The sequence below is a fragment of the Pituophis catenifer genome, unplaced genomic scaffold, assembly GCF_029215685.1.
Source record: "Pituophis catenifer annectens isolate HBS135680 unplaced genomic scaffold, rPitCat1.0.hap2 SCAF_2, whole genome shotgun sequence".
Taxonomy (NCBI): domain Eukaryota; kingdom Metazoa; phylum Chordata; class Lepidosauria; order Squamata; family Colubridae; genus Pituophis; species Pituophis catenifer.
In genome coordinates this window covers 14991239-15012278 of record NW_027256882.1, presented here as the reverse complement: position 1 = coordinate 15012278, position 21040 = coordinate 14991239, and the positions used below count along the sequence as shown (strand labels likewise).

General features: G+C 47.9%; 1 protein-coding gene across 1 annotated transcript in view; it reads left to right on the top strand.

Moving 5' to 3' along the window:
• The first annotated feature begins 1024 nt into the window (after positions 1–1024).
• LOC139311798 (class I histocompatibility antigen, F10 alpha chain-like) overlaps positions 1025–21040 on the top strand; it is a 50038-nt gene continuing 30022 nt past the window's right edge. Inside the window, exons 1-2 of the mRNA XM_070936315.1 lie at positions 1025–1100; positions 3618–3893. Of these exons, the coding sequence (XP_070792416.1) occupies positions 1031–1100; positions 3618–3893 (346 nt within the window). The 5' untranslated portion in view covers positions 1025–1030. The remainder of the gene's footprint in view (positions 1101–3617; positions 3894–21040) is intronic.

Below are 21040 nucleotides of genomic sequence, written 5' to 3'. Positions count from 1 at the left end.
GAGGGACCTCAGAGGTCTTCTAGTCCAACCTCTGGCTTAAGGCAGGAGAGCTTATGGCATCCTGGTCCAAAGGTTGTCCTGTCTGTTTTTGAAAACCTCCAGAGATGGAGCAGCCACAACTCCAGGAGGAGAACTATTCCTTTGAGTAAACGTTTTCACTGTTAGAAATTTTCTCCTTACTTCTAGGTTGGATCTCTCTTTAAGAAGCTTCCACCCTTTTTTTTTCTTTTCTCCTGCCCTCTGCAGCTTTGGAGAAGAAGCCGATCCCCTCTTCTTTGTGGCAGCCCCCCCCCCTAAGTACTGGAAGGCAGTTATCATGCCCCCCCCTGGATTCTCCTCTGCCAGAGGCTCGAGATCCCTCCCTCCTTCAGTCTCTTCACCATACAAGATTTGGCCTCAGGATCCTTTATGAACTTTTGTTGCTCTTCTCTGCACAGGCTCTTCCCTTTCTAGGGTCTCACTCTCAGCGTCCTTTTCGTATGGTGGACATTATCGCTTCTCCTGATCTTGATCTTCTCCCTCTGTTGATGGAGCCCAAGACTTCCTTGGCTTTTTTGGCAGCTCCCCCTGATCCCCGGCTGGGAGGGGCTGTGCGGGGTCTCCCCTCCCCTACGCCCCTCCCTCCCAGGCCCAGAGGATTGCGCCTGGACGTCTGCCTAGCAACAATGACGACACGGGGAGGCTGTTTTTCTACTAGTTGAGATCGCCCAATCACCAGCGGGCTGTACATTGCTGCGCTGTTCACCCCCCCACCCCAGCTGAAGAATACTAAGATCCCGAGGCTGCGCAATGACTGACTGAGGCGAGACCACCGCACAACTGGTCAGTTTATTCTAGTCAACTGTTAACCATACACAGCAACAACTGGGGACTCCTTTTATACTCGCTGTCAACGTCTTAACCAATCAGAACTGCGAGAACTTTGCTGCCGTCCACTAGGGGGAGCAGACCGCGGGTAGAACTTAATACACAACACCCGCCCCTCTCGGTTTGCGCGAGGCTTCAGGAGAAGTTGAGGATCACGGCCAGGATGGCTCTGTGCTCTGCGCCCTTCCTGCTCCTGGTGTTGGTGGCGGTCGCCCTACGAGAGAGCTGCTTCGGTGAGTCCCTTTGGGGACCTTGGGGGGTTTCTCCCTTTTTATCTGCCTGGGAATCTCTCTCTCTCCTCCCCCTCCCCCAAAAAATGTATTCCCAAAAGGAGAATCCTCTGGGATTAGGTCCCCCTCCAGGAGAGCCCCTCTGGAAACAGGACAAGGGTGGACCCTCCAGATGCCAGTCAAGTCTACCTGGGCGCCCCCAAGCGCAGTTCTTTCCCTCCCCCAAAGTGGAGGTTGTCGGAAAGCGGCCTTTGCACGTAACCAGGTCAATTCCCAAACTTCCAGGCTGCCTTCGCCCAACCCCTCCGCCTGGGTGGTCTTTCCTGCCTTTGGCGAGGGGCTTTTTTGCTCTTTCTGGTGCTGGTGAGGACCGTCCCGTTTCTCCACTTGGTTCCACGGGGTATTTTCCACAGGGACGCAGTGCTATTGAGCGATTGGGGTAAAGCTGCCGATTGAATGGAGCAGGAGGATTGTCTACATTAGAGAAAGGCTCCTTTCCTCCTTGATTGTCACTTTCTCCTCCCTCCCCATCCCCACCCCCATCCTAAACCTCAATACCCCCAGAATATCAAGATCAGGAGAAGCGATACTGTCGGTTTATATTGTACCAGCGAAGCCACCCTTGGAATGCTGGGTACAACTCTGGTGACCACGATACGAAAAAGGAGCTGAGACCCTAGAAAGTGTGCAGAGAAGAGCAAGAAAAGATGACAAAGGATCTGGAGGCCAAATCTTATATGGTGAAGAGACTGAAGGAGGGAGGGATTTCTAGCCTCTGGCAGAGAAGAATTGGGGGGGGGGCATGAAAACTGCCTTCCAGTATTTAGGTACTTAGTACTTTTTTTCTAGGACAGGCAGGAGTTTTTCCACCCAAAATCTTCCCCCTTTCATTTCGGAAGCTCCCAGGACGGGACAGTTTGCAGGATCCAAAATATTTACAAGTTCCTATTATTCCTTAGTGATCAGATAGGGGGCCTGGGTGTGTTCCTGGCTGTTCCTCAGAGAAAATGTCAGTGCAGCAGCTTTTCAGAAGGCATCAAAAAAGCTGTCAGGATCTTAAGGATTAAATCGGCTGGGTTGGAGGCGGAAGAAGAGAAGAACCTCTGGATGGGCGACCATGAAATGAAATGAACGGCTTGTTTGGACACAGAGAGCCCTGACTTGAGGAGGATTCACGATTGTGAGGACACCCAACCTGCGTTAGATTCACACGTTTCTCCTCTCAGGCAGCCTTCAGACTTCCTCATTGCTCATTGCAAAGAAGCGGCTTCTGGATCTCAGAGAATCCGATTCCCTCCTCCTTCCGTTGGAGGAAAGCTCCGATCCCTTTGGATTCTGAAATCTCCCCAGAGCAGGAAGTGGATCTGGGGCTCCGTCTCCCCCAAAGCTCTGAGAAGCCCCTGGGATTGTGGGGAGGATCAAGAAAAAGGAGGCCGAGGCCTTTGCCTTGGGACTGGGAAGGACTGGGAAACCATACCGGAGGGAATGGGCAGTGGGGCTATTTCTTTCTCTGGGCTGTGCAGGTCCTGCCCTTTTCTGTGTAGACGTAGGTTCTGCCCAAATAAGTCCTGTGAATGATGCTGAAAATGATCTCTAAAATCTTTGGTGCCCTGGAAGAATTTCTGATCTGAAGAGCTTTCAGAATGGACACCCACAAGGGGCCTTGGAGATTTTCCAGCTTAATCTATTTTCCAGGAAGATTTTCTTTTCTTTTGATTCTTTTAATCCACTTACAAACTGGTTTTTTTTTCCTGTTCACTGGGCAGCCTTAGAATCTGTCCCGTGTTTGTATTTTGACGATTAAAACTAAACAGTGACTTCGTGTGATTTTTGTTGTCATTGTTAGTAAAATTTGGCATAGTTTATGTCTTGTGGATTTAGTCTCTCCTCAAGGAAGGGCTGAAAATATTTGGATGCTCCTCTGTTAGGAGTTTGCATGACAGAAACGGAAATAATTTTGTATCTTTATCTTGGATTCCCCAGAGGGGCTTTAAAGGTGACGGGACCCTCCACACAGAGGCCTTTATCTTGAGAGTCACTGATCATATACAGTAAAGGGTTGGATAGCCACGATCACAATCCCCTCCCAGAGAGGCACTTCGGCCTTCCTTCGTACTGACAAAGTACAGGCTCAGCACCTGAGGAAGACCTGAGCACCTTCGCTGGAAAGAAGGCTGGACGGAGGCCTTGCTGGAAGTCGGGAGGGCACAATTGGAGGGGACCACAAAACTTTTGGGGATCCTGCTCTCTCTTTGCCCTTGCTTTCCCTTCCCTTCTTCTCTGTCCCCCAACCTCTCTGCCCTCCAACTCTTCAGGCCCTCCAGAAGATGCCGCTTTGTCTCTCGGTCATTTCACCTTCCGCTCCTCTTCCATTATCTCCCCTTTCATTTCCTCCTTCCTCTTCTGCCCCCCAGATTCCTCTTTTCCCTTCCAGACCTGAAAAGGGGGGCAGCTGTTCCCCATAGCACCAGGGTCCCCCAGCAGAAGCCCCCTAAGTCTGTCCTTCTGGGTTGCTTCCAGGTTTCTCCTCCCACTCCCTGAAGTATTTCTCCACCGCCATCTCAAAGCCCAGTCAGGGGCTGCCCCAGTATGTCACTCTGGGGTTTGTGGACAGTCAGGTCTTCCTTCACTACGACTGCAACAGCCGGAAGATGCAACCTCGAGTCTCCTGGATAGAGAAGGTGGGGAAAGAGGACCCCCAGTACTGGGACAGAAAGACCCACAGAGAACGTGGCCATGAGGAGGCCTTCAGAAATCACCTGGAGTTTCTGAGGACCCTCTACAATCAGAGCGAAGGTGAGTGATGGGTCGGGTGGCTCCTCCGGCCCCATATTCTCCTCTCCATAAGTGACGTTTTGTGCCAATTGCAGTTAATAAAAGTTACAGATAGTAAATCTATCTGTCCGTATATTGATAGGATGTGGATATTGATATAAATTGAGTAAAAAGAGACCGAAATCTCCCCCCCCCCATGAAAGGGCTTTCATTGGGGGGGGAGGGTGTCTGACCTTGGTGGACCTCCTGCTGTGTGGGAGGAAGGATCAATCCCCCCTTCCTGCCTTCTCCTTGCCCCCCCCTCCAGGCAGATCCCAGAGCTCTGCCAGTTCTGCCCCTGATCCCTGAGGGTCTCCCCAGAACCCTCCAGGGGAGCAGAGCTGGACCCAGAGGGCTCCCCCTGGTGGAGGAAGGAGGAAGGAGACCGGCCAGAGTGGAGGGGAGCCTCCTTTCCAGGCTAAACAGCCCCAAATGTCCCAACCTTTCCTCAAAGGGAGGCTGCTTCCACCCTCCCATCTCCTCGGTCGCCTCCTCTGGACCTTCTCCAGCTCCCTCCGGTCCTTTCGGAGGTCTGGTGACCAGAAACCTCTCACAATATTGTGAGCATGTGGTTGCTCTACCTTGATTTATGTCACAAGGCTTTGTGACATCAGCCTCTCTGTGTTTTCAATACCATTTTAATGATCGCTGACATCCTGTTGGCCTTTTTAATTTTTTACATGAAGAGAAAAATGAACAGAAAGTAATAAAAACTAAAGGAGAGAAAGGAAATAAATTAAAGTAAAATGAAAAAGTACAAGAAGAGAAAAGCGGTGGCAGAAAATTAGTAAAGAAAGAAGATATTAAAAAATGGCTTCTGATATTCTTCACGGCAGTTCTAAAGATAAACAGATTTCAGCCTCTCTAAAGCAGCCTTTCTTAACCTTTTGACCCTGGAGGAACCCTTGAACTATTATTATTCAGACCTCAGGAAACCCCTGAAGATCCAAGCTCAGAGAGAGGCCACGAGTGTTTCATGCCGAGACCTGTGGAGATGCATTAACACTGTTCCGACGCTAATAATGAAAAATGAAACTTTTCAGTGTGATCCCTCTGCTTATTTTTTGCTGCACACACAGCCAGTCTGTGCCAAACCTGAGATAAGAACACACAGATTTCACGTTCAACTGAAATAAGACAATTTCTGTCTTAGCTTTTGATGCTTGAGAGACCGGACAGAGCTTCTTCTCATCTGTCAGAAGTCAAAAAGTGCAGCCCAATCAGTGGTGGTTTCCTCCCGGTTTGGCCCAGTTCTCCCGAGCTGGTAGCGGTGACGATATGACATCACCAAACCGGTTCTGGCCCCACCCACCCCTGCGCCCACCCACCCACCCCCGAGTTATTCTTACCTTTTATTTGGCCCCACCCCCAATCTATTGCTGCCTCCTGAGTCCCAGCTGATGGCTAGATGGAAAAAAACTGTTTAAACTCTTGCCGCGGGGCTTCAAAGGGCCGTCCTACAGCTGATCAGTGTTAAAAGAAAACAAATGAGTAGACCTGTGCCTGCAAAAATAAATGGGTAGACCAGTGCCTGCAAAAAATAAATGGGTAGCTCGGTACAGCTCTGCAAGCAGTTAAAAGCCTGGTAGACCAGTACCTCTGCTAAATCCTAAATAATTGTCACATGACCATCAAGCCACACCCACAAAATAAGCCACGCCCACAGAACCGGTAGTAAAAATTTTAGAACCCACCCCTGAGCCCAATGTTCAGGGCTCAGCAGAAGATGCAGAGAAAGAGAACCTGTCATTCATGGGTGTGGAAAGGGAGGGAAAACACTGGTGAATTTAGTTTTGCAAGTGGTTTTCCATTAGATTTGAGACTTCCTGGCCTCCTTCCTCCCTCTCAAGCCCAAACAGGAGTAGAAACATTTCAGGATTTCCTTTTGGTTTCTTCAAACATTCCGTTTTCTTTGAATCCAAGAATCTGATCATGAAGTTAAAACATCTTCTCCAGGGCCTTCCAGAGCCTGTGAACTTCAAACTCATTTGAAAGGTCAATAATCCTTTGGGTGTCCAGATCAGACTGGGCCTCTTGCTCCTGTTGCTAAGGAAAAGATTCCTTCGTGGCCCTTCAAGGCTTCGTTCCCACATTGTGCTAAGCCATGGTTTGTTTCTGGTTAGCCCAAGGCGGGAACCATTCCTTTTGACCTGGTGATATTTCTGAATGTAGATCAAGATTTATGTTCACAGGGATCCCTGCATCCTTCTTTGCAGATCAACCGGATCCTCTTTGTGGCCACGAGGTTCTCAGTCCCTTTTTGGAACTGCAGATTCAGGCAACTGGTCCAGTGGTGGGATTCATTTTTTTTTACTACCAGTTCTGTGGGCATGGCTTGGTGGCCGGTCATGTGACTGAGTGGGTGGCACTTTGCTGTGAGTGACATCAAGTTGGCCACACCTACTCAGTCACATGCCCTCCACCACCCCCACCAAGCCACGCCCACAGAACCAGCAGAAAAGTTTAGCCACGTCTTCTAGCTGGCTGCTTCTCTCCTCCTTCTCGGCCTAATACACATAGAGCAAACAGGCACATATCTCACGGTGCCAGAGGGACTCCCCCATGTGCTGTCTCCTCGCAGAAGGTCCCAGTGCCGTGAGATGTGCGCACGCTCTGTGTGTATGCCCGAGAAGGAGGAGAAGACGTGGCCGAACTTTTCTGCCTCCCTTCGCAGCAGAGCTGCTTGGGAGGCAGTTCCTGCGGCCTGTTCCTGTCCCTTTATGGTCCCCACCTCCCCTCCACGTTGAAGTACCTTAAAGGGACAGACTGCGGTGACTGCCTTCCAAGCAGCTCCGAGCCTCCACTGCGAAGGGAGGCAGAAAAGTTCTACTCCCTGAGTCTCGCCGTTCTCCTCACCCCCCCTTCAAGCGGCAGCAGGCTCTGTGGGACAAGAGGGCCTCTCGCGGTGTACACTTGCTACCTCTGCTTATCTGCTTGCAAGCGGCGATCTTCTCTGCTTCTCTCAGGACGTTGGTGAGGGCACCATGCATCGCTTCTCAGGGCCAAGCAGGGAAGCCTCTGTCACGCCATTCCCCCAGCTCAGGGGAGAGGGGGGGCGCGGCAAGCTCCGGGGATGGTGGGGGGCTAGGGTGACTCTCAGGCTTACCGGTAAGCAGGCAGATCAGACTGCTCAGTTGTGGGGGGTGCAAGCACCGCATGGGAAGGCAGTTTAGGAAGGCAAGCCACAGAATAGAGATTGTGCGAATGCGCAAGTGAGGATCCAGTGTGCTACATAGGTGAGGAGTGACTGGACGGAATGACCAGCGGGACTGGGCCAACCAGAGGTGGTATTTACTGGTTTTCCTAAGGTGACCAGACGTCCCGCTTTTGGCGGGACAGTCCCGCTTTTGAGCAATTTGTCCCGCGTCCCGCGGCGTTTTAAAAAAGTCCCAATTTTTCATTCTGCCTCCTGAGTCCCAGCTGATGGCTAGAGGGAAAAAACCTGTTTAAACTCTTGCCGCGGGGCTTCAAAGGGCCGCCCTACGTTGATTAACTCGGCTTCCCCCTCTCAGCTGATTTGCACAGGGCTCTGCTCTTGCTAAATTGCTCAGCAGTTTTTTTTTTCTCTTTGTGCAAACCAAGCTCAAAACGAAACTGAAAGTAAAACAGGCTGTTGGCTTTGCTGTTTGCTTGCAACGTTGGAAAATTAGGCAGCAGATTTATTTTCCTTTTCCTCACCAAAAAAGGTAGGTGCAAACAATGGGAAATTATTTAGGGCAAAAGAGGAGAGTTCAAGATTTTAAAACACAAAGAAAAAAAAGCTCTTTTTAACTAGGGAATTGTAATAATTGAAATACTATTAATTGTATACTGTGTTGAAAGCAGAAATGGTTAAGTTGTGGTTTGGAGGAATATATGGGGGAAATTATTTGGTTTATTATTATTGGTAAGTATAATTAATTGATTTGTAAGAAATTGGATTGCATGGAAATAATTGGAATATTCATGTTCATATTGATTAATATACAAAAAAGATAGTTATATAACTAATTGATTTATATTAAAATGTTGAATTTGTATTAAACAACTGTATTACATAATTACATAATTAACCAATGTGAGGATGGATATAAAAATAGATGACAATGGGAAGGGGTATAATATAGAATAGAAGGGAAAAATTGAATTTGATTAAGATTAGAGATGAGGATGAAGGGTAATATTGTTTTTTTAAAAAAATAGATGAGGAATAAATATGGCAAAAAGGAAATATAGAAATTGTAAATTTAATTGAAATGACTAAACACTGTTTAAATTTGTGAACCAGCCAAATATTCTGTTCAAAGAAAATACATTGTATGTTTATGTGTGTTTCTAATTATTGCTATTTATTCATATTTGTTCTCTTTTATTCTTTAAAGTTTAACAATTCATTCTTTATCTTAATATCTTTATATTTGTTTGGGGTTGGCTTTCTTCCCTTTCATCTTTTTTATTGTACAGCAATCTTTCTCCTCAAACCTACCACCTCTCTTTTCTTTCCTTCTTACTTTCTCTTCCCCCCACCCTCTTCTTCTCCTCCCTATTTCCTCTTCCTTTCTCCTTCTCCTCCTCTCTTCCTCCCTCTCTTACCCTCACTCCTACTCTAATTTCCCTTCCCTTCCTTCATCCCTCTCTATTGCTGTATCCTTTTATGCATATGGACTACTCAGAGGGCTGAAAAAGTTATTTTTGACTGGTCCTCACACTTTTGACCAGTCCTTGAACTTACGACTGTCCTCACATTTTACATTTTTGCCCTATCTTGTCATCATGGTGAAGAGAAGCAGTTGTGAAATGAGTGACATGGTTGTTAAGAATGCTGCACGGGCATAAATGTGAGGATGGTCATAAGTGTGAGGACCAGTCAAAAGTGCAAGGACCTGTCAGAAATGACTTTTTTCAGCCCTCTGGTTAGTCCTTTTGTGCATATGGACTACTCAGAGGGCTGAAAAAGTTATTTTTGACTGGTCCTCGCATTTTTGACCAGTCCTCGAACTTACGACTGTCCTCACATTTTACGTTTTTGCCCTATCTTGTCACCATGGTGAAGAGAAGCAGTTGTGAAATGAGTGACATGGTTGTTAAGAATGCTGCACGGGCATAAATGTGAGGATGGTCATAAGTGTGAGGACCAGTCAAAAGTGCGAGGACCTGTCAGAAATGACTTTTTTCAGCCCTCCGGTTAGTCCTTTTGTGCATATGGACTACTCAGAGGGCTGAAAAAGTTATTTTTGACTGGTCCTCACACTTTTGACCAGTCCTCGAACTTACGACTGTCCTCACATTTTACGTTTTTGCCCTATCTTGTCACTATGGTGAAGAGAAGCAGTTGTGAAATGAGTGACATGGTTGTTAAGAATGCTGCACGGGCATAAATGTGAGGATGGTCATAAGTGTGAGGACCAGTCAAAAGTGTGAGGACCTGTCAGAAATGACTTTTTTCAGCCCTCCGGTTAGTCCTTTTATGCATATGGACTACTCAGAGGGCTGAAAAAGTTATTTTTGACTGGTCCTCACACTTTTGACCAGTCCTCGAACTTACGACTGTCCTCACATTTTACGTTTTTGCCCTATCTTGTCACCATGGTGAAGAGAAGCAGTTGTGAAATGAGTGACATGGTTGTTAAGAATGCTGCACGGGCATAAATGTGAGGATGGTCATAAGTGTGAGGACCAGTCAAAAGTGCGAGGACCTGTCAGAAATGACTTTCCAGCCCTCTGAGTAGTCCCTATACACATAGCCATGGCCACCCGGTCACATGACCAGCTAGCCACGCCCACCCAGTCACATGGCCTCCAAGCCACGCCCACACAATAAGCCACACCCACAATGGTGTCCCTCTTACCAATGTTAAAATCTGTTCACCTTACCCTATACACATAGCCATGGCCACCCGGTCACATGACCAGCTAGCCACGCCCACCCAGTCACATAACCAGCTAGCCACGCCCACAAAATAAGCCACGCCCACAATGTCCCTCTTTACCAATGTTAAAATCTGGTTACCTTAGGTTTTCCAAACCAGGTCAAATTTCCGCTACCGGTTCTCCTGAAATGTCCAAACCGGCTGAATACCACTGTCAGCCTCGGCCTTTATATTACTTGCTTGGTCGGCTGCCATTGTAATGGGGGGAGGGAGGAGCTGTCTGGATATTTGGGAGGGGGGAAGTAAGCTGGTGGAGTAAATTGGAGAAAGTTTTCCTCAGCATTTCTCAGCAGCAGGGAGGCAAGCTGATAACGAGTCAAGGTCAACCGTCGTGGCATACCAGGAGGATGGAGCCATCGGAAGCTGCACCCCACATGATCCCTTGGGGGAATGTGGATTGGATAATCCTGACTGGACCATTGGGGGGAGGGTCTTAAGGATGCTTTCTATACAGTATGTGATTTTCTCGCCTATTGCCTCAGACCTTGCTTTTCTTTGGTTGCATTCAGTTCAAACCACCATCTTGTCTCTATTTCAGATTTTCACACATTTCAGTTGATGTCTGGCTGTGAGCTCCGGGGGGACGGGAGCAAAGGAGGGTTTGAGCAGTATGGCTACGACGGGAGGACCTTCGTCACCTTCGACAAGGAGACCCTCACCTGGGTGGCTCCCGACCCCCAAGCCCAGATCACCAAGAGAAAATGGGATGCTATTCCAGGATGGAATCAGGGAAGGAAGGCCTACCTGGAGGGGGAATGCATTGAGTGGCTGCGGAGGTACCTGTCTTATGGGAAGGAAACCCTGCTGAGGACAGGTGAGCATCTGGATCCAGACGTTCGTCCTTTATGACCAGATTTGTTTGACACAGAGACTGGTTGCCCATGAGGGAATCCTTCTCCCCTTCCAGCCCCTCTCCAAAACACGGGAAGCCCTATTTGGTTCCCATTGCCAGGCTGCCATTCAATGAACCTGGAAATGCAGCCTCTGCCTGGCGGCTGTCTATGTGAATCAGGCAGCAAAAGCACTTGGGGGTGTCCTTTCGCTGCCCATGAAGAGGCAACAGGATCACTTGGGGCTATTCCACCATTAGCCAAACTGTAGCCAAGTGTGAGGGGCTCCCTTAATTCCCTCCCATTATCTCTCCTTCTCCCCCACATCCCACAGGGGGCTCCCTCCCTGCCTTGCATCTGATGATGTACCTCCCACCCCCACCACTAGGGGACTCCATCTCTACCATTAATAGGACATTATCAGTGCCCTCACTTGGCAAAAAAAGGCCAAGGTTGAGGGGTTCTTTCCTTCCTTCCCAGGGGAAACCCCTCCTCCCAAAGTTTCTGTGGATCTTTCTCTTAAACTTCAAACAGGTTCCCACAATTCTGACTTAGTGAACCTTTCCTCAAAGCAAACCCCCTTCCCACCTTCAGGAACACCCCGTCACCCCATAGGGGTGCTCACATTATAAACCTTTCCTGTGATTTGTTATTAATTTACCATCTAGACCAGCACTCTCTTCCCCAGGTCTATCCCTTCCCCTCTGGGGTCCTTCATCCCTCCAGGATAAAATGAATGAGATTAGGATCAATGGGGGAATCTCTCCCTCCCCCCCCCACAATTGCCAACATCCCCTCCTGGCCCAGGGAGGACCCTTTCTCTCTTCCATCGGCATCACCTCTCTCTGTTCCCCTCCTTTTGGGAGACAAAAATCTATTTTACAAATTGATCAATGTGAGATTTCAAAAGCTCTAAGACCCTTGCTTTGATTCTGGCTCTCCTCCTCCTAAACTTGTGGTTGTGTCCCTTGGAAAGAGGCCGGGAGCAACCTCAGATTCAGGGGAGAAGAAGAGAATGCAAAATGTAGGGAGAAACTTCTATGTTTTTGTTAGGGAATTTGCAGAGCAACCCTTGAGTAGCAAGGGTGTGCACATAAAAGTGATTGAGAGTAGTTACGGATAAAAACAGCCAACACACAGATACACTGAGTTGTGTTTACTTTCAGGAAATAGTAAGGCACAGTCCAATAAACAGTCCAGGTCATACACAGATAAAGCAGCAGATAGTAAAACAATAGTCCAGGGATAATCCAATAACAAAGTCTTCTTACCAGTCGTCATAGTCATACAAAATAAACAGTTCTTACAGTTGCAAACAGTAGCAAACACAGCAAAGAGCAGTAAAGAGCAGCAAAGAGAAACAAACCAGGTTTCTAGCTCCCTCTTAAGGACATTGGCTACAGAGCTAACTAATCAGGACACGGTATGATGCAATACAGCAGTCGTAAAGCTATATTGAGGGTTTATATATTGCCAACCCAACAAGTTAGGTAAAATCATTTCCTAACGGTTTTGTTGTTGCTTTGAAAAGGAACTTAAAAGACCATCTCCACTATCCCTCCCCTGAAGGGAGCAGCCCAAGATCAATCAGAGTTCAAAGCAGTCAGAGAGGAACTTTGTTGGACCCTCAATTTGCTGCCGGAGGTTTTTCAGGCTGAGTCCCTGGGAAGGACTCAAAATCAGGAGTCCTTGTGGTTGAGCATTTTCCAGATTTGGAGCATTTCTAAAACTCTTGGAGACGTTGCCGGTGTGGAGTTGGAAATCCCTGCTTTAAACCTTAAGCAGTGGGAGATTTTTCTGCCCCTCCAAGTTTCTCACCCACCTTCCAGGCTCTTGAGGGGCTCAGAGTTGATTCTGGTACATATGCAGATCCCCCAGTGGTGACAGTGACCAGAAGGACAGAGGCCAAGGATGGGATGGAGACGCACATCTGCCGCATGGATAACTTCTACCCCAGGGAGATTGATGCCTCCTGGACGAGGGATGGGGAGGTGTGGCTACAGGACACCCTCCATGGATCTGTGGTCCCCAATGCGGATGGGACCTACCACTACTGGCTCAGCATCCGGATTGATCCCAAAGAGAGGGGCCGCTATCGGTGCCACGTGGAGCATGACGGCCTGCAGGAGCCTCTGGACGTGGCCATAAAGGGTGAGAGGCTGCAGGGAGGGAAAGGCTGGGCTCTTTGGCAGGCTGGAGGGTGGTGCGGGAGAAATCTGACCACAGATGTGACCAAACCTGAGCTTTGATCCATTGGTTTCTCCCATGTTTGAATTTGGTGCACCTACCTACAGGAACCTTACATGGAATTGGTTTTACGTGATTTAAGGGAAGCACCAGAATCCCATCCCAAGAGTTGGCCGATCCCTATGAAATGCCCTTAGATCCTCTTAGCTTCTGCCCCTGCCCTGTTTCCTGCCTCCAGCCATGGAGCAACACTTTTGCTGAACACCCCAAAAAAGAGTTATTTTCTTGAGAATTCCCGAAGTACAAAAGTCAGGAGGAGTCTCGTCGTTCCTTTTCTTAAGGCCGAATTACATTAAAATCCTTGAACTGCAGCTGACTTCACAAAATGCAGAGTGGCTGGACTGATGCCTCCGTAGTCAGAAAAGGGACTAGTGAAAAAAAAATATTCCTTTGGGTTTTTAAAAATCAAGCATCAATCATTCAGTGCTGTGGCTGCTATTCAGCGAGAGCCCTGAGTTTTGTGCAACAGAAATTGAAAGTTCCCTTCTTCAAATCTGCCCCCCTGGAGCCCCCACCAAATCTGTTTCTGTCATTTGAGGGACCTCCAGAAATTAGAAATCATCATTTTCCATTTTTCAACCTGAAATTCTGGAAGTAAAAATACCATTTATTCCATTTCTGGACTGGCCACAACTCCCCACCTCCCATGCAGAAATCCGGGGAGGAAGTGGCATGCTATAAATTAGACGTTATAAATTAGACATTAGTCATTCCTGCCCCCATATACGGCCCCCTCAAATGCTACAACGAAGGCTCCAGATCAGCAGGATTTTGTGTTTCTTATTTGTAGTTGATCAGGATCAAATAGAAAATAGATCAAGGGATCTTTAAAAGATGACAAGGTCATCTGGATGTTCCATGTTATTAAAGTTTTATGGTAAATCGGGCATTTTGTCTCATAAAAGCTCCACATGGAGTCAGTCAAAGGCCTCTTCCGCTAATCGAAGAAGGCCGAATGGCCGGACAGTGAAAGGGGATCCAGAGCTGGCTCGAAAATCTTCCTCCAGGAGTCTCCATTGATGGGTCCTCATCAGGTTGAAGATATCAAGTTGATGCCAGGAAAAATTCTTCAATATTCCCTTTAGAGACTTGGAGGAATCGATAGAACAAATAGCTATCCAATTTGGAGAGGATATAAAACTGGCCGAGTGAGCTAATATCCTCAAAGAAGGAAGTGAAATTCAGAACGGGCTGAGAGGGAGAGAATGAAATGGAAGAAGGACTCAAAAGAAAACTGTCAAGTATTTGCAAGCCATTGGCACATATATCATACAGACACTAGTGGAGGCAGAAAGTGCCCCCACCCCTATGTGGAGAGGAGGGGCTTACACTGAGTATAAAACCCCCTCTAACCTTTCCACTATGCTCTCTTTTACGTTTGTTCTCCATGAGACATGATCTTTGATAGGGGTAGTCACACACGCTGTGTGCCCCCTACCCTAATGGATATTAAGACAGCCTTTGTATATAGTTAATATGTTTTGTTATATGAATAAATACATTTATCACATTTATTCATGCATCTGCCTTTGGACTCTTCTATGCTCCTGGGTGTTTTCTACGATACCAATTTCCACAGAATGGTAGCAGAGGGAATGGTAGCAGAACTCCACTCCAGGAGCTGTTGAAAAGGCGAGATGCCCTCCAAAATAACCTGTGAGAGAAGCTCCCCTGTTGTGACCAGAGGCCTTCAACGGAGGAGAACTTCACAGCAGCCCCAGACTGAATCAACGATGGAAAACATTGAAGGGGGTTTCCATCCTGCTACACCCTGGCAGCCAGAGGCCACCCAGATGCAGCAAGAGATCCCAGGGGCCGAGCCAAGCGATGCTGGAGAAGGCTTCTTCAGCACTGACGAAGAGGGGGCAGAAGGACCAGATGAAAGCCTGGACAGGCAAGTGGCTGAGATGTCAGAAGAGGAGTGCAGAGCAGCGCTCGCCTGCCTCCTGAAGACAAGGGCAGCAGCCAGAAAGAGGCCTGAGGAGGCAGCACCAGAGATGCCTGCCATCCCGGTAAGGACTCCCCTGCCTGATCTCTCCAAGATGGCGCCTGCCGCCAGAGAGACTGCCCCCCCACCCAGTTTCCCGCCAAACAAAATGGCCGCCAGGCCACTTCCGGAGGCAACTTCCTCCAAGATGGCTGCTCCCCTGGGCACTTTGCCAGCACCACGAGCCAGGCCCTCCCCAGCTCCACAGCCCAGGCCTACAACGCCAGCCAGTCAGTTCAGCCTTCCAGCGGCCCAGAGGACCACTCCGAGCCCACAAGGCCCTTGCCAGGCCCTGCCTGCCATGGCAAACATCAAAGAGGCCATAGAGGCCCTGGTCGCTGCCCTGCAACTTATGGAGCAACCACCCACTGGCCCCCCCGAGGTCCCAGACCCAGCTGCCCACTCAAGGAGGGCCCCAAATTCAACCTCCCACCCCCGGAGGAACCCAGATGGACCTGCAGCCTCCCACCCCCCACTGCAGAGGCGCTCACCACTCACTGAATGCTCCAGGGAGGCCCAGGCTGAGGCCTCCGCACCTTTCCGGCCCTGCTGGGATGATCCGGAGCTGCAATCCTGCTCCTCTGATGGAGAAGAGGAGATCCATTTCCAGGCCTACCCAGCCCATGGACCTCATCTGATGGGCCTCCAGTCTCCAGAAAGATCTCCAGGCCTTCTTCCCACTCCTCCAAGGCTTCCCCACCACATCGATGATGTCCGGCCCTATTCTGAGGCTCCAGCCAGACCTGACTTCAGAGCTCAGAGAGGGAGATCGGAGCTCCAACAAGAAAAGGCTTTGGAGCATGCTCCATTTCCTGCACGTGCCCAGTTGCTTCAAACTACAGAAGGACTACAAAAAGGAGCCAGACCTAAGCAATCGATCCCAGGCTTAGGGATTCCAATGCCATTCACATCAGGATCTTTTCAGCCATTTGAACAACTCCCCATGCAGTTTAATGGCAATAATTTTGTAACTTTGCCAAATAATTTTGAAAAATTACATTTAAGTGGTCAGAATTTTAAAAAATGGTGTAAAGAGATTCAGATAATTCTCTTAAGAGAAAATACTCTGGACATGATCAAAAGACCACCCCCTTTACCTTGGAGCCCTGAAATTGAGTTCCTGCATAAAAGAGCTTACACAACTCTGTTAAGTTCTATAGACACAGCTCTGTATGCCAGTCTTTCAGATGGCCTCACAGCTCAGGAAGTTTGGACTGCCCTATATAATTTGTTCCATAGTGACAATATGGCTGCAACCAGCAGATTGTCAAGAATTTTCCACAACTATAAACTCAGACCTGGTGTCAAAATGGGGGAACATTTGGCAACGCTTAAAGCCATGAGGGATGAGCTTATACAGAGGGGGGAGCCTGTTTCTGAATCCACTTTAATTAGTGTGATGTTGAACTCCCTAGACAAATCCTGGAGTCCCTTTATTATTTCTCTAGAAGGGGTTTCTAGGGAACAAAGAAATATAGAATACTTTTCTGGCCGCTTTATTGAGGAAGATTTAAGACGCAGAGATGAGGAACAACAAGAAATGAAGGAGGCATATCACAGGCCTAGGCCTCAGAGGAGGCGCCAGGACACAAGTGAAAGGATTAATACCCTTCCCACCTGCTTTGACTGTGGCATACAAGGTCACTTTAAAAGGGAGTGCCCTCGCTCTAGGGCCAACACGGCTGGACTTAAGCACAGTAAAAATAAAAGAGGCCGTGGAAGAGGGGGAGGTGGTCATAAAGGATACCAATACTGTAGTGTCACTAGTGACAATCACACCTCCCAGGTAAAGGATGCTGAGGGGCTGTGGCTTCTTGATTCAGGTGCATCAACGCATATAGCCAACACGAAGCAACGATTTAAGGTTTTACACCCACTCAAGTCCTCAGTAAAAGTTGCCACTGGGGACAAGGCAGAGGTAACTGGGGAAGGCGTGATCAATGTGCCTGGTATAGGAGATGTCACAGAGGCACTGTATGTTCCCTCAATCAAGAACAACCTTTTAAGCATCTTAAAATTGACGGAGGATAAAAATGTAAAACTGGTTTTTGAGAAGGGTGGAGGTTATGTTTTCAAAAATGGGGGTGTTGTTGGCGATATTGTAAAAATCAACAATTTGCCTTATTTTTCCCCAAAAGCACAGGTCAAAAGGCACAAGAAACCTAACAAGAGGGCTCAGGGAGCTAACGCCCAGATAGAGCAGAAAGCTTCTGTGCCAGCCCCCAGGTTGTCGAAACTCAAGGACCCTGGACCTAAAACCAATGAAGCTTTTAAACCAGCTCCTAGGACATCCAAAGCCATTAAGGCTGAGCCCATTAAGGTCACAACTCCTCAGCCAACCCTGAGGAACTCTAAGGTGACCTTTAATCCAGTGCCTACTCTCATTACTGAACAGACCAAAGCTTGTAATGGTAAGATACATAAGGTTGACAAAGTATGTATGGGTAAACCTTTACATTTGGATTGTGCTCATATATTACACCGCAGGCTCGGCCATGCCAGCTTCCCGGTTATTAAGAAAATGCAAGATTTTTCTGATGGGCTTAAGATAAAGAATTGTAATACCTATTTGGAATGTGCCATCTGTAAGGCAGCAAAATCTAAAACTGCTGCTATACCTAAGGTCTCTTCCCGTCGTGCAAGGTACCCTTATCAGCTGGTACACATGGATTTGGTTGGTCCTTTTAGACTCTCCCTTGGTAGGGGGCGTTATTTTTTAACAGTAGTAGATGATTACTCTCGTTATGGCCATGTATTTATTTTAAAGGACAAAACTGAAGTCTTTACCAACTTCAAATATCTTTACAACCAGATCCAAACGCAACACAAGGTGTGCATCGCTCAGGTGCAGAGTGATAGGGGGACTGAGTTTACATCCAAGATTTTTGAAAAGTGGATGAAGGAGAGAGGTATCCTCCATTTTAAATCATCCCCTCGAACTCCGTCCGAGAATGGTATTTCAGAAAGGAGAAATGGAGTGCTGCAGAATGTCATGAACTGCCTACTTGCAGATGCTGACATGAGCCAAGTTTTTTGGGCAGAAGCGGTCAAAATGGCTAATTATCTAGTCAACAGGACGTGGAGTAGTGCCATTAACCAAACCCCATACTTCCTGGTCCATGGAAGGAAACCTAGTCTCTCACACTTGAGAATTTTTGGTTCCTATGCCTGGGTCCATATTCCCAAGCACCTCAGAAGAAGGGGGGGCAAGGCATCAAGGAGGCTCAGATTTATAGGTTATGCAACCGGCAGCAAGGCCTCTAGGTTTGTAGACAAAAATAACCTTGTCATTGTCTCTAGATCAGCTTCCTTTGAGGAGGGGTCAAATTGGTCAAAAATTCATTCCAATGAACCCGGTTATTCCCCTATTAGAAGCGACACTGAACAAGCAGCACCACCTGAAGAGGATGAACCAACAAACTCCAAGCAACTGACCAGCGAAGATCCAGATGGTGATGAATCCCTACCTGACTCTGACGATTCAGACAAGGAATCTCTGGGTGACTTCACACCTCCTGCCTCACCTAAACGACCATATCTTCGCAGCGCCTGGGACAGAGGCCCGCCCCATTTTGATTGGAAAGATACCTCCGGCAGCTCCAATTCTGACACCGATGCTCCGGATGACAATGATGATGGTGAGTGGCAATTTCCCAGACGATCAAAACGCTCCAATAAAGGGGTGCCACCCAAAAGATTGGACATTGGCTGTGTTGCCTCGGTCAACAGCGTTACCATGGCCCCTAAAACGTACTCAGATGTACTCCAACTTCCCGAGGAAGAACAGCGCAGGTGGAGGGTGGCAATGGAGCGGGAAATGGACAGTCTCAAAAAATTGAAAGTCTTCATCCCCATGGAAGTCCCCAAAAAGAGGAAAGCAATTGGCACCCGTTGGGTCTACAAGGTCAAGCCAATGCCCAACAACAAACTCCTCTATAAGGCCCGGCTGGTAGCACAAGGCTACGCACAGCGCTACTTGCAGGACTTTGATGAAACATACTCCCCCACCGTGAGAGCGGAAAGTGTGAGGGCTGCTTTGGTCACCGCAGCAGCACATGGAGAACACATTTTTCAATTTGATGTGCAAACTGCTTATTTACACGCACATCTAAAACAAGAAATTTACGTCAGAGGTGCCCCCGGATTTCAACGGCAGGAAGGCCACACCTGGCTTCTGAAGAAAAGTTTGTACGGCCTCAAACAATCAGGCAGACTGTGGTACAAATGCCTGACTAAAACTCTCAAATCACTGGGTTTCCATCCATCTCCAGCTGATAAATGTACCTTCACAAGGGATACCAAAGGGGGGCTGGAGAAAGTCCTAGTGTATGTCGATGATCTTTTATATATAGGGCCTGACAAGGGGGGAAGTATTATATTTGCCAGGACCCTACAAAAAAAGTTCACTCTAAAGTCTTTAGGATATGTGGACAAGTACCTAGGCGTACAAATCATAACTACACCAAAAGGTTTTGCTCTCTCACAAAAGGAAAAGATAGAGGAACTCTTGGTGAAATGTAAAATGGAAGATAGCAAGCCAACGGCTATCCCAATGCAGACCGACTATTATGGGTTGGCACACAAGGATAGCCCAGAGTTCCAAAATAATACTCTATTTAGGTCAGTGATTGGCTCATTACTATATATAAGTAACTGGAGCCGTCCAGATATTGCCCTGGCCGTAAACCTGCTATCTAGACAAGTGGAACATCCTACCCAGTTCCACTGGTCAGCCATTAAAAAGCTATTAAGGTATCTCAAGACCACAGCAGATTACGTGCTTCGCTTGGAACCTGAGAATAGAGACAAGGCCCAATTAAAATGCTTCGCAGATGCGGACTGGGCCGGAGATACCAAGACACGTAGGAGTACTTCAGGCTTCTTGGTACTATTAAATGAGGCACCCATCCAATGGCATGTGGGGCAACAGAAATTTGTTTCGTGCTCCACCGCTGAGGCCGAATATGCATGCTTATCAGAGGCAGGGAACGATCTGATATGGTTTGATGCCTTAATTTCTAGCATCTGGACACCACCGACTTTGCCCATCCAAATTATAGAAGACAACACCGGGGCCATAGGCATTGCCAAAGCATATGCGGTGGGAAAAAGGTCCAGACATATTGATATCCGCTATCAAAATGTTAGGCAACTAGTAGAGATGGGATTTATATCTTTATCACATTGTCAGACCAAATATCAAACAGCTGATATTTTCACAAAACCTCTACCAGCAGATAGGCACAAAGATCTGTGTAAAAAGTTATGTCTCACAGGGTAAAATCTGTTGTGCAATGCACAACATGCAATGCATGTTGTGCATTGCAAATCTGTTGTGCATTGCATAAAATCTGTTGTGCATCGCGGGGGATCATGGGGGCGACGAGGCGCTCCCACGTGACACCTCTCCTGCGCGAGCTGCACTGGCTCCCGGTGGTCTTCCGGGTGCGCTTCAGGGTGTTGGTGACCACCTTTAAAGCGCTCCATGGCTTAGGGCCGGGGTACTTACGAGACCGCCTTCTGCCACCAATAGCCTCCCACCGGCCAGTACGCTCACACAGAGTGGGCCTCCTCAGGGTGCCGTCCGCCAGGCAATGTCGGCTGGCGACCCCCAGGGGGAGAGCCTTCTCTGTGGTGGCGCCTACCCTCTGGAACACCCTCCCCCCAGAATTACGCATAATAACAGACCTCCGGATTTTTCGTCGGGCCCTAAAAACCTATTTATTCCAACAAGCTGGGCTGGCTTGACCAAATTTTTAATTTTTAAATTGATTTTAAATTGGAAATGGTTTTAATTCGGCCAAAACATTTAATTATTTTAAATAGTTTTTTTTAGATTCACCATGTTTGTATATATGTCTTGTTTTTACCTTGGCTGTGCACCGCCCTGAGTCCTATTTTGGAGAAGGGCGGTATAAAAATTTAATTAAATAAATAAATAAATAAATAAATTTGTATGTTTGCATGCCATTGGCTCGCAAGGAGGGGAACTGTCAAGTATTTGCAAGCCATTGGCACATATATCATACAGACACTAGTGGAGGCAGAAAGTGCCCCCACCCCTATGTGGAGAGGAGGGGCTTACACTGAGTATAAAACCCCCTCTAACCTTTCCACTATGCTCTCTTTTACGTTTGTTCTCCATGAGACATGATC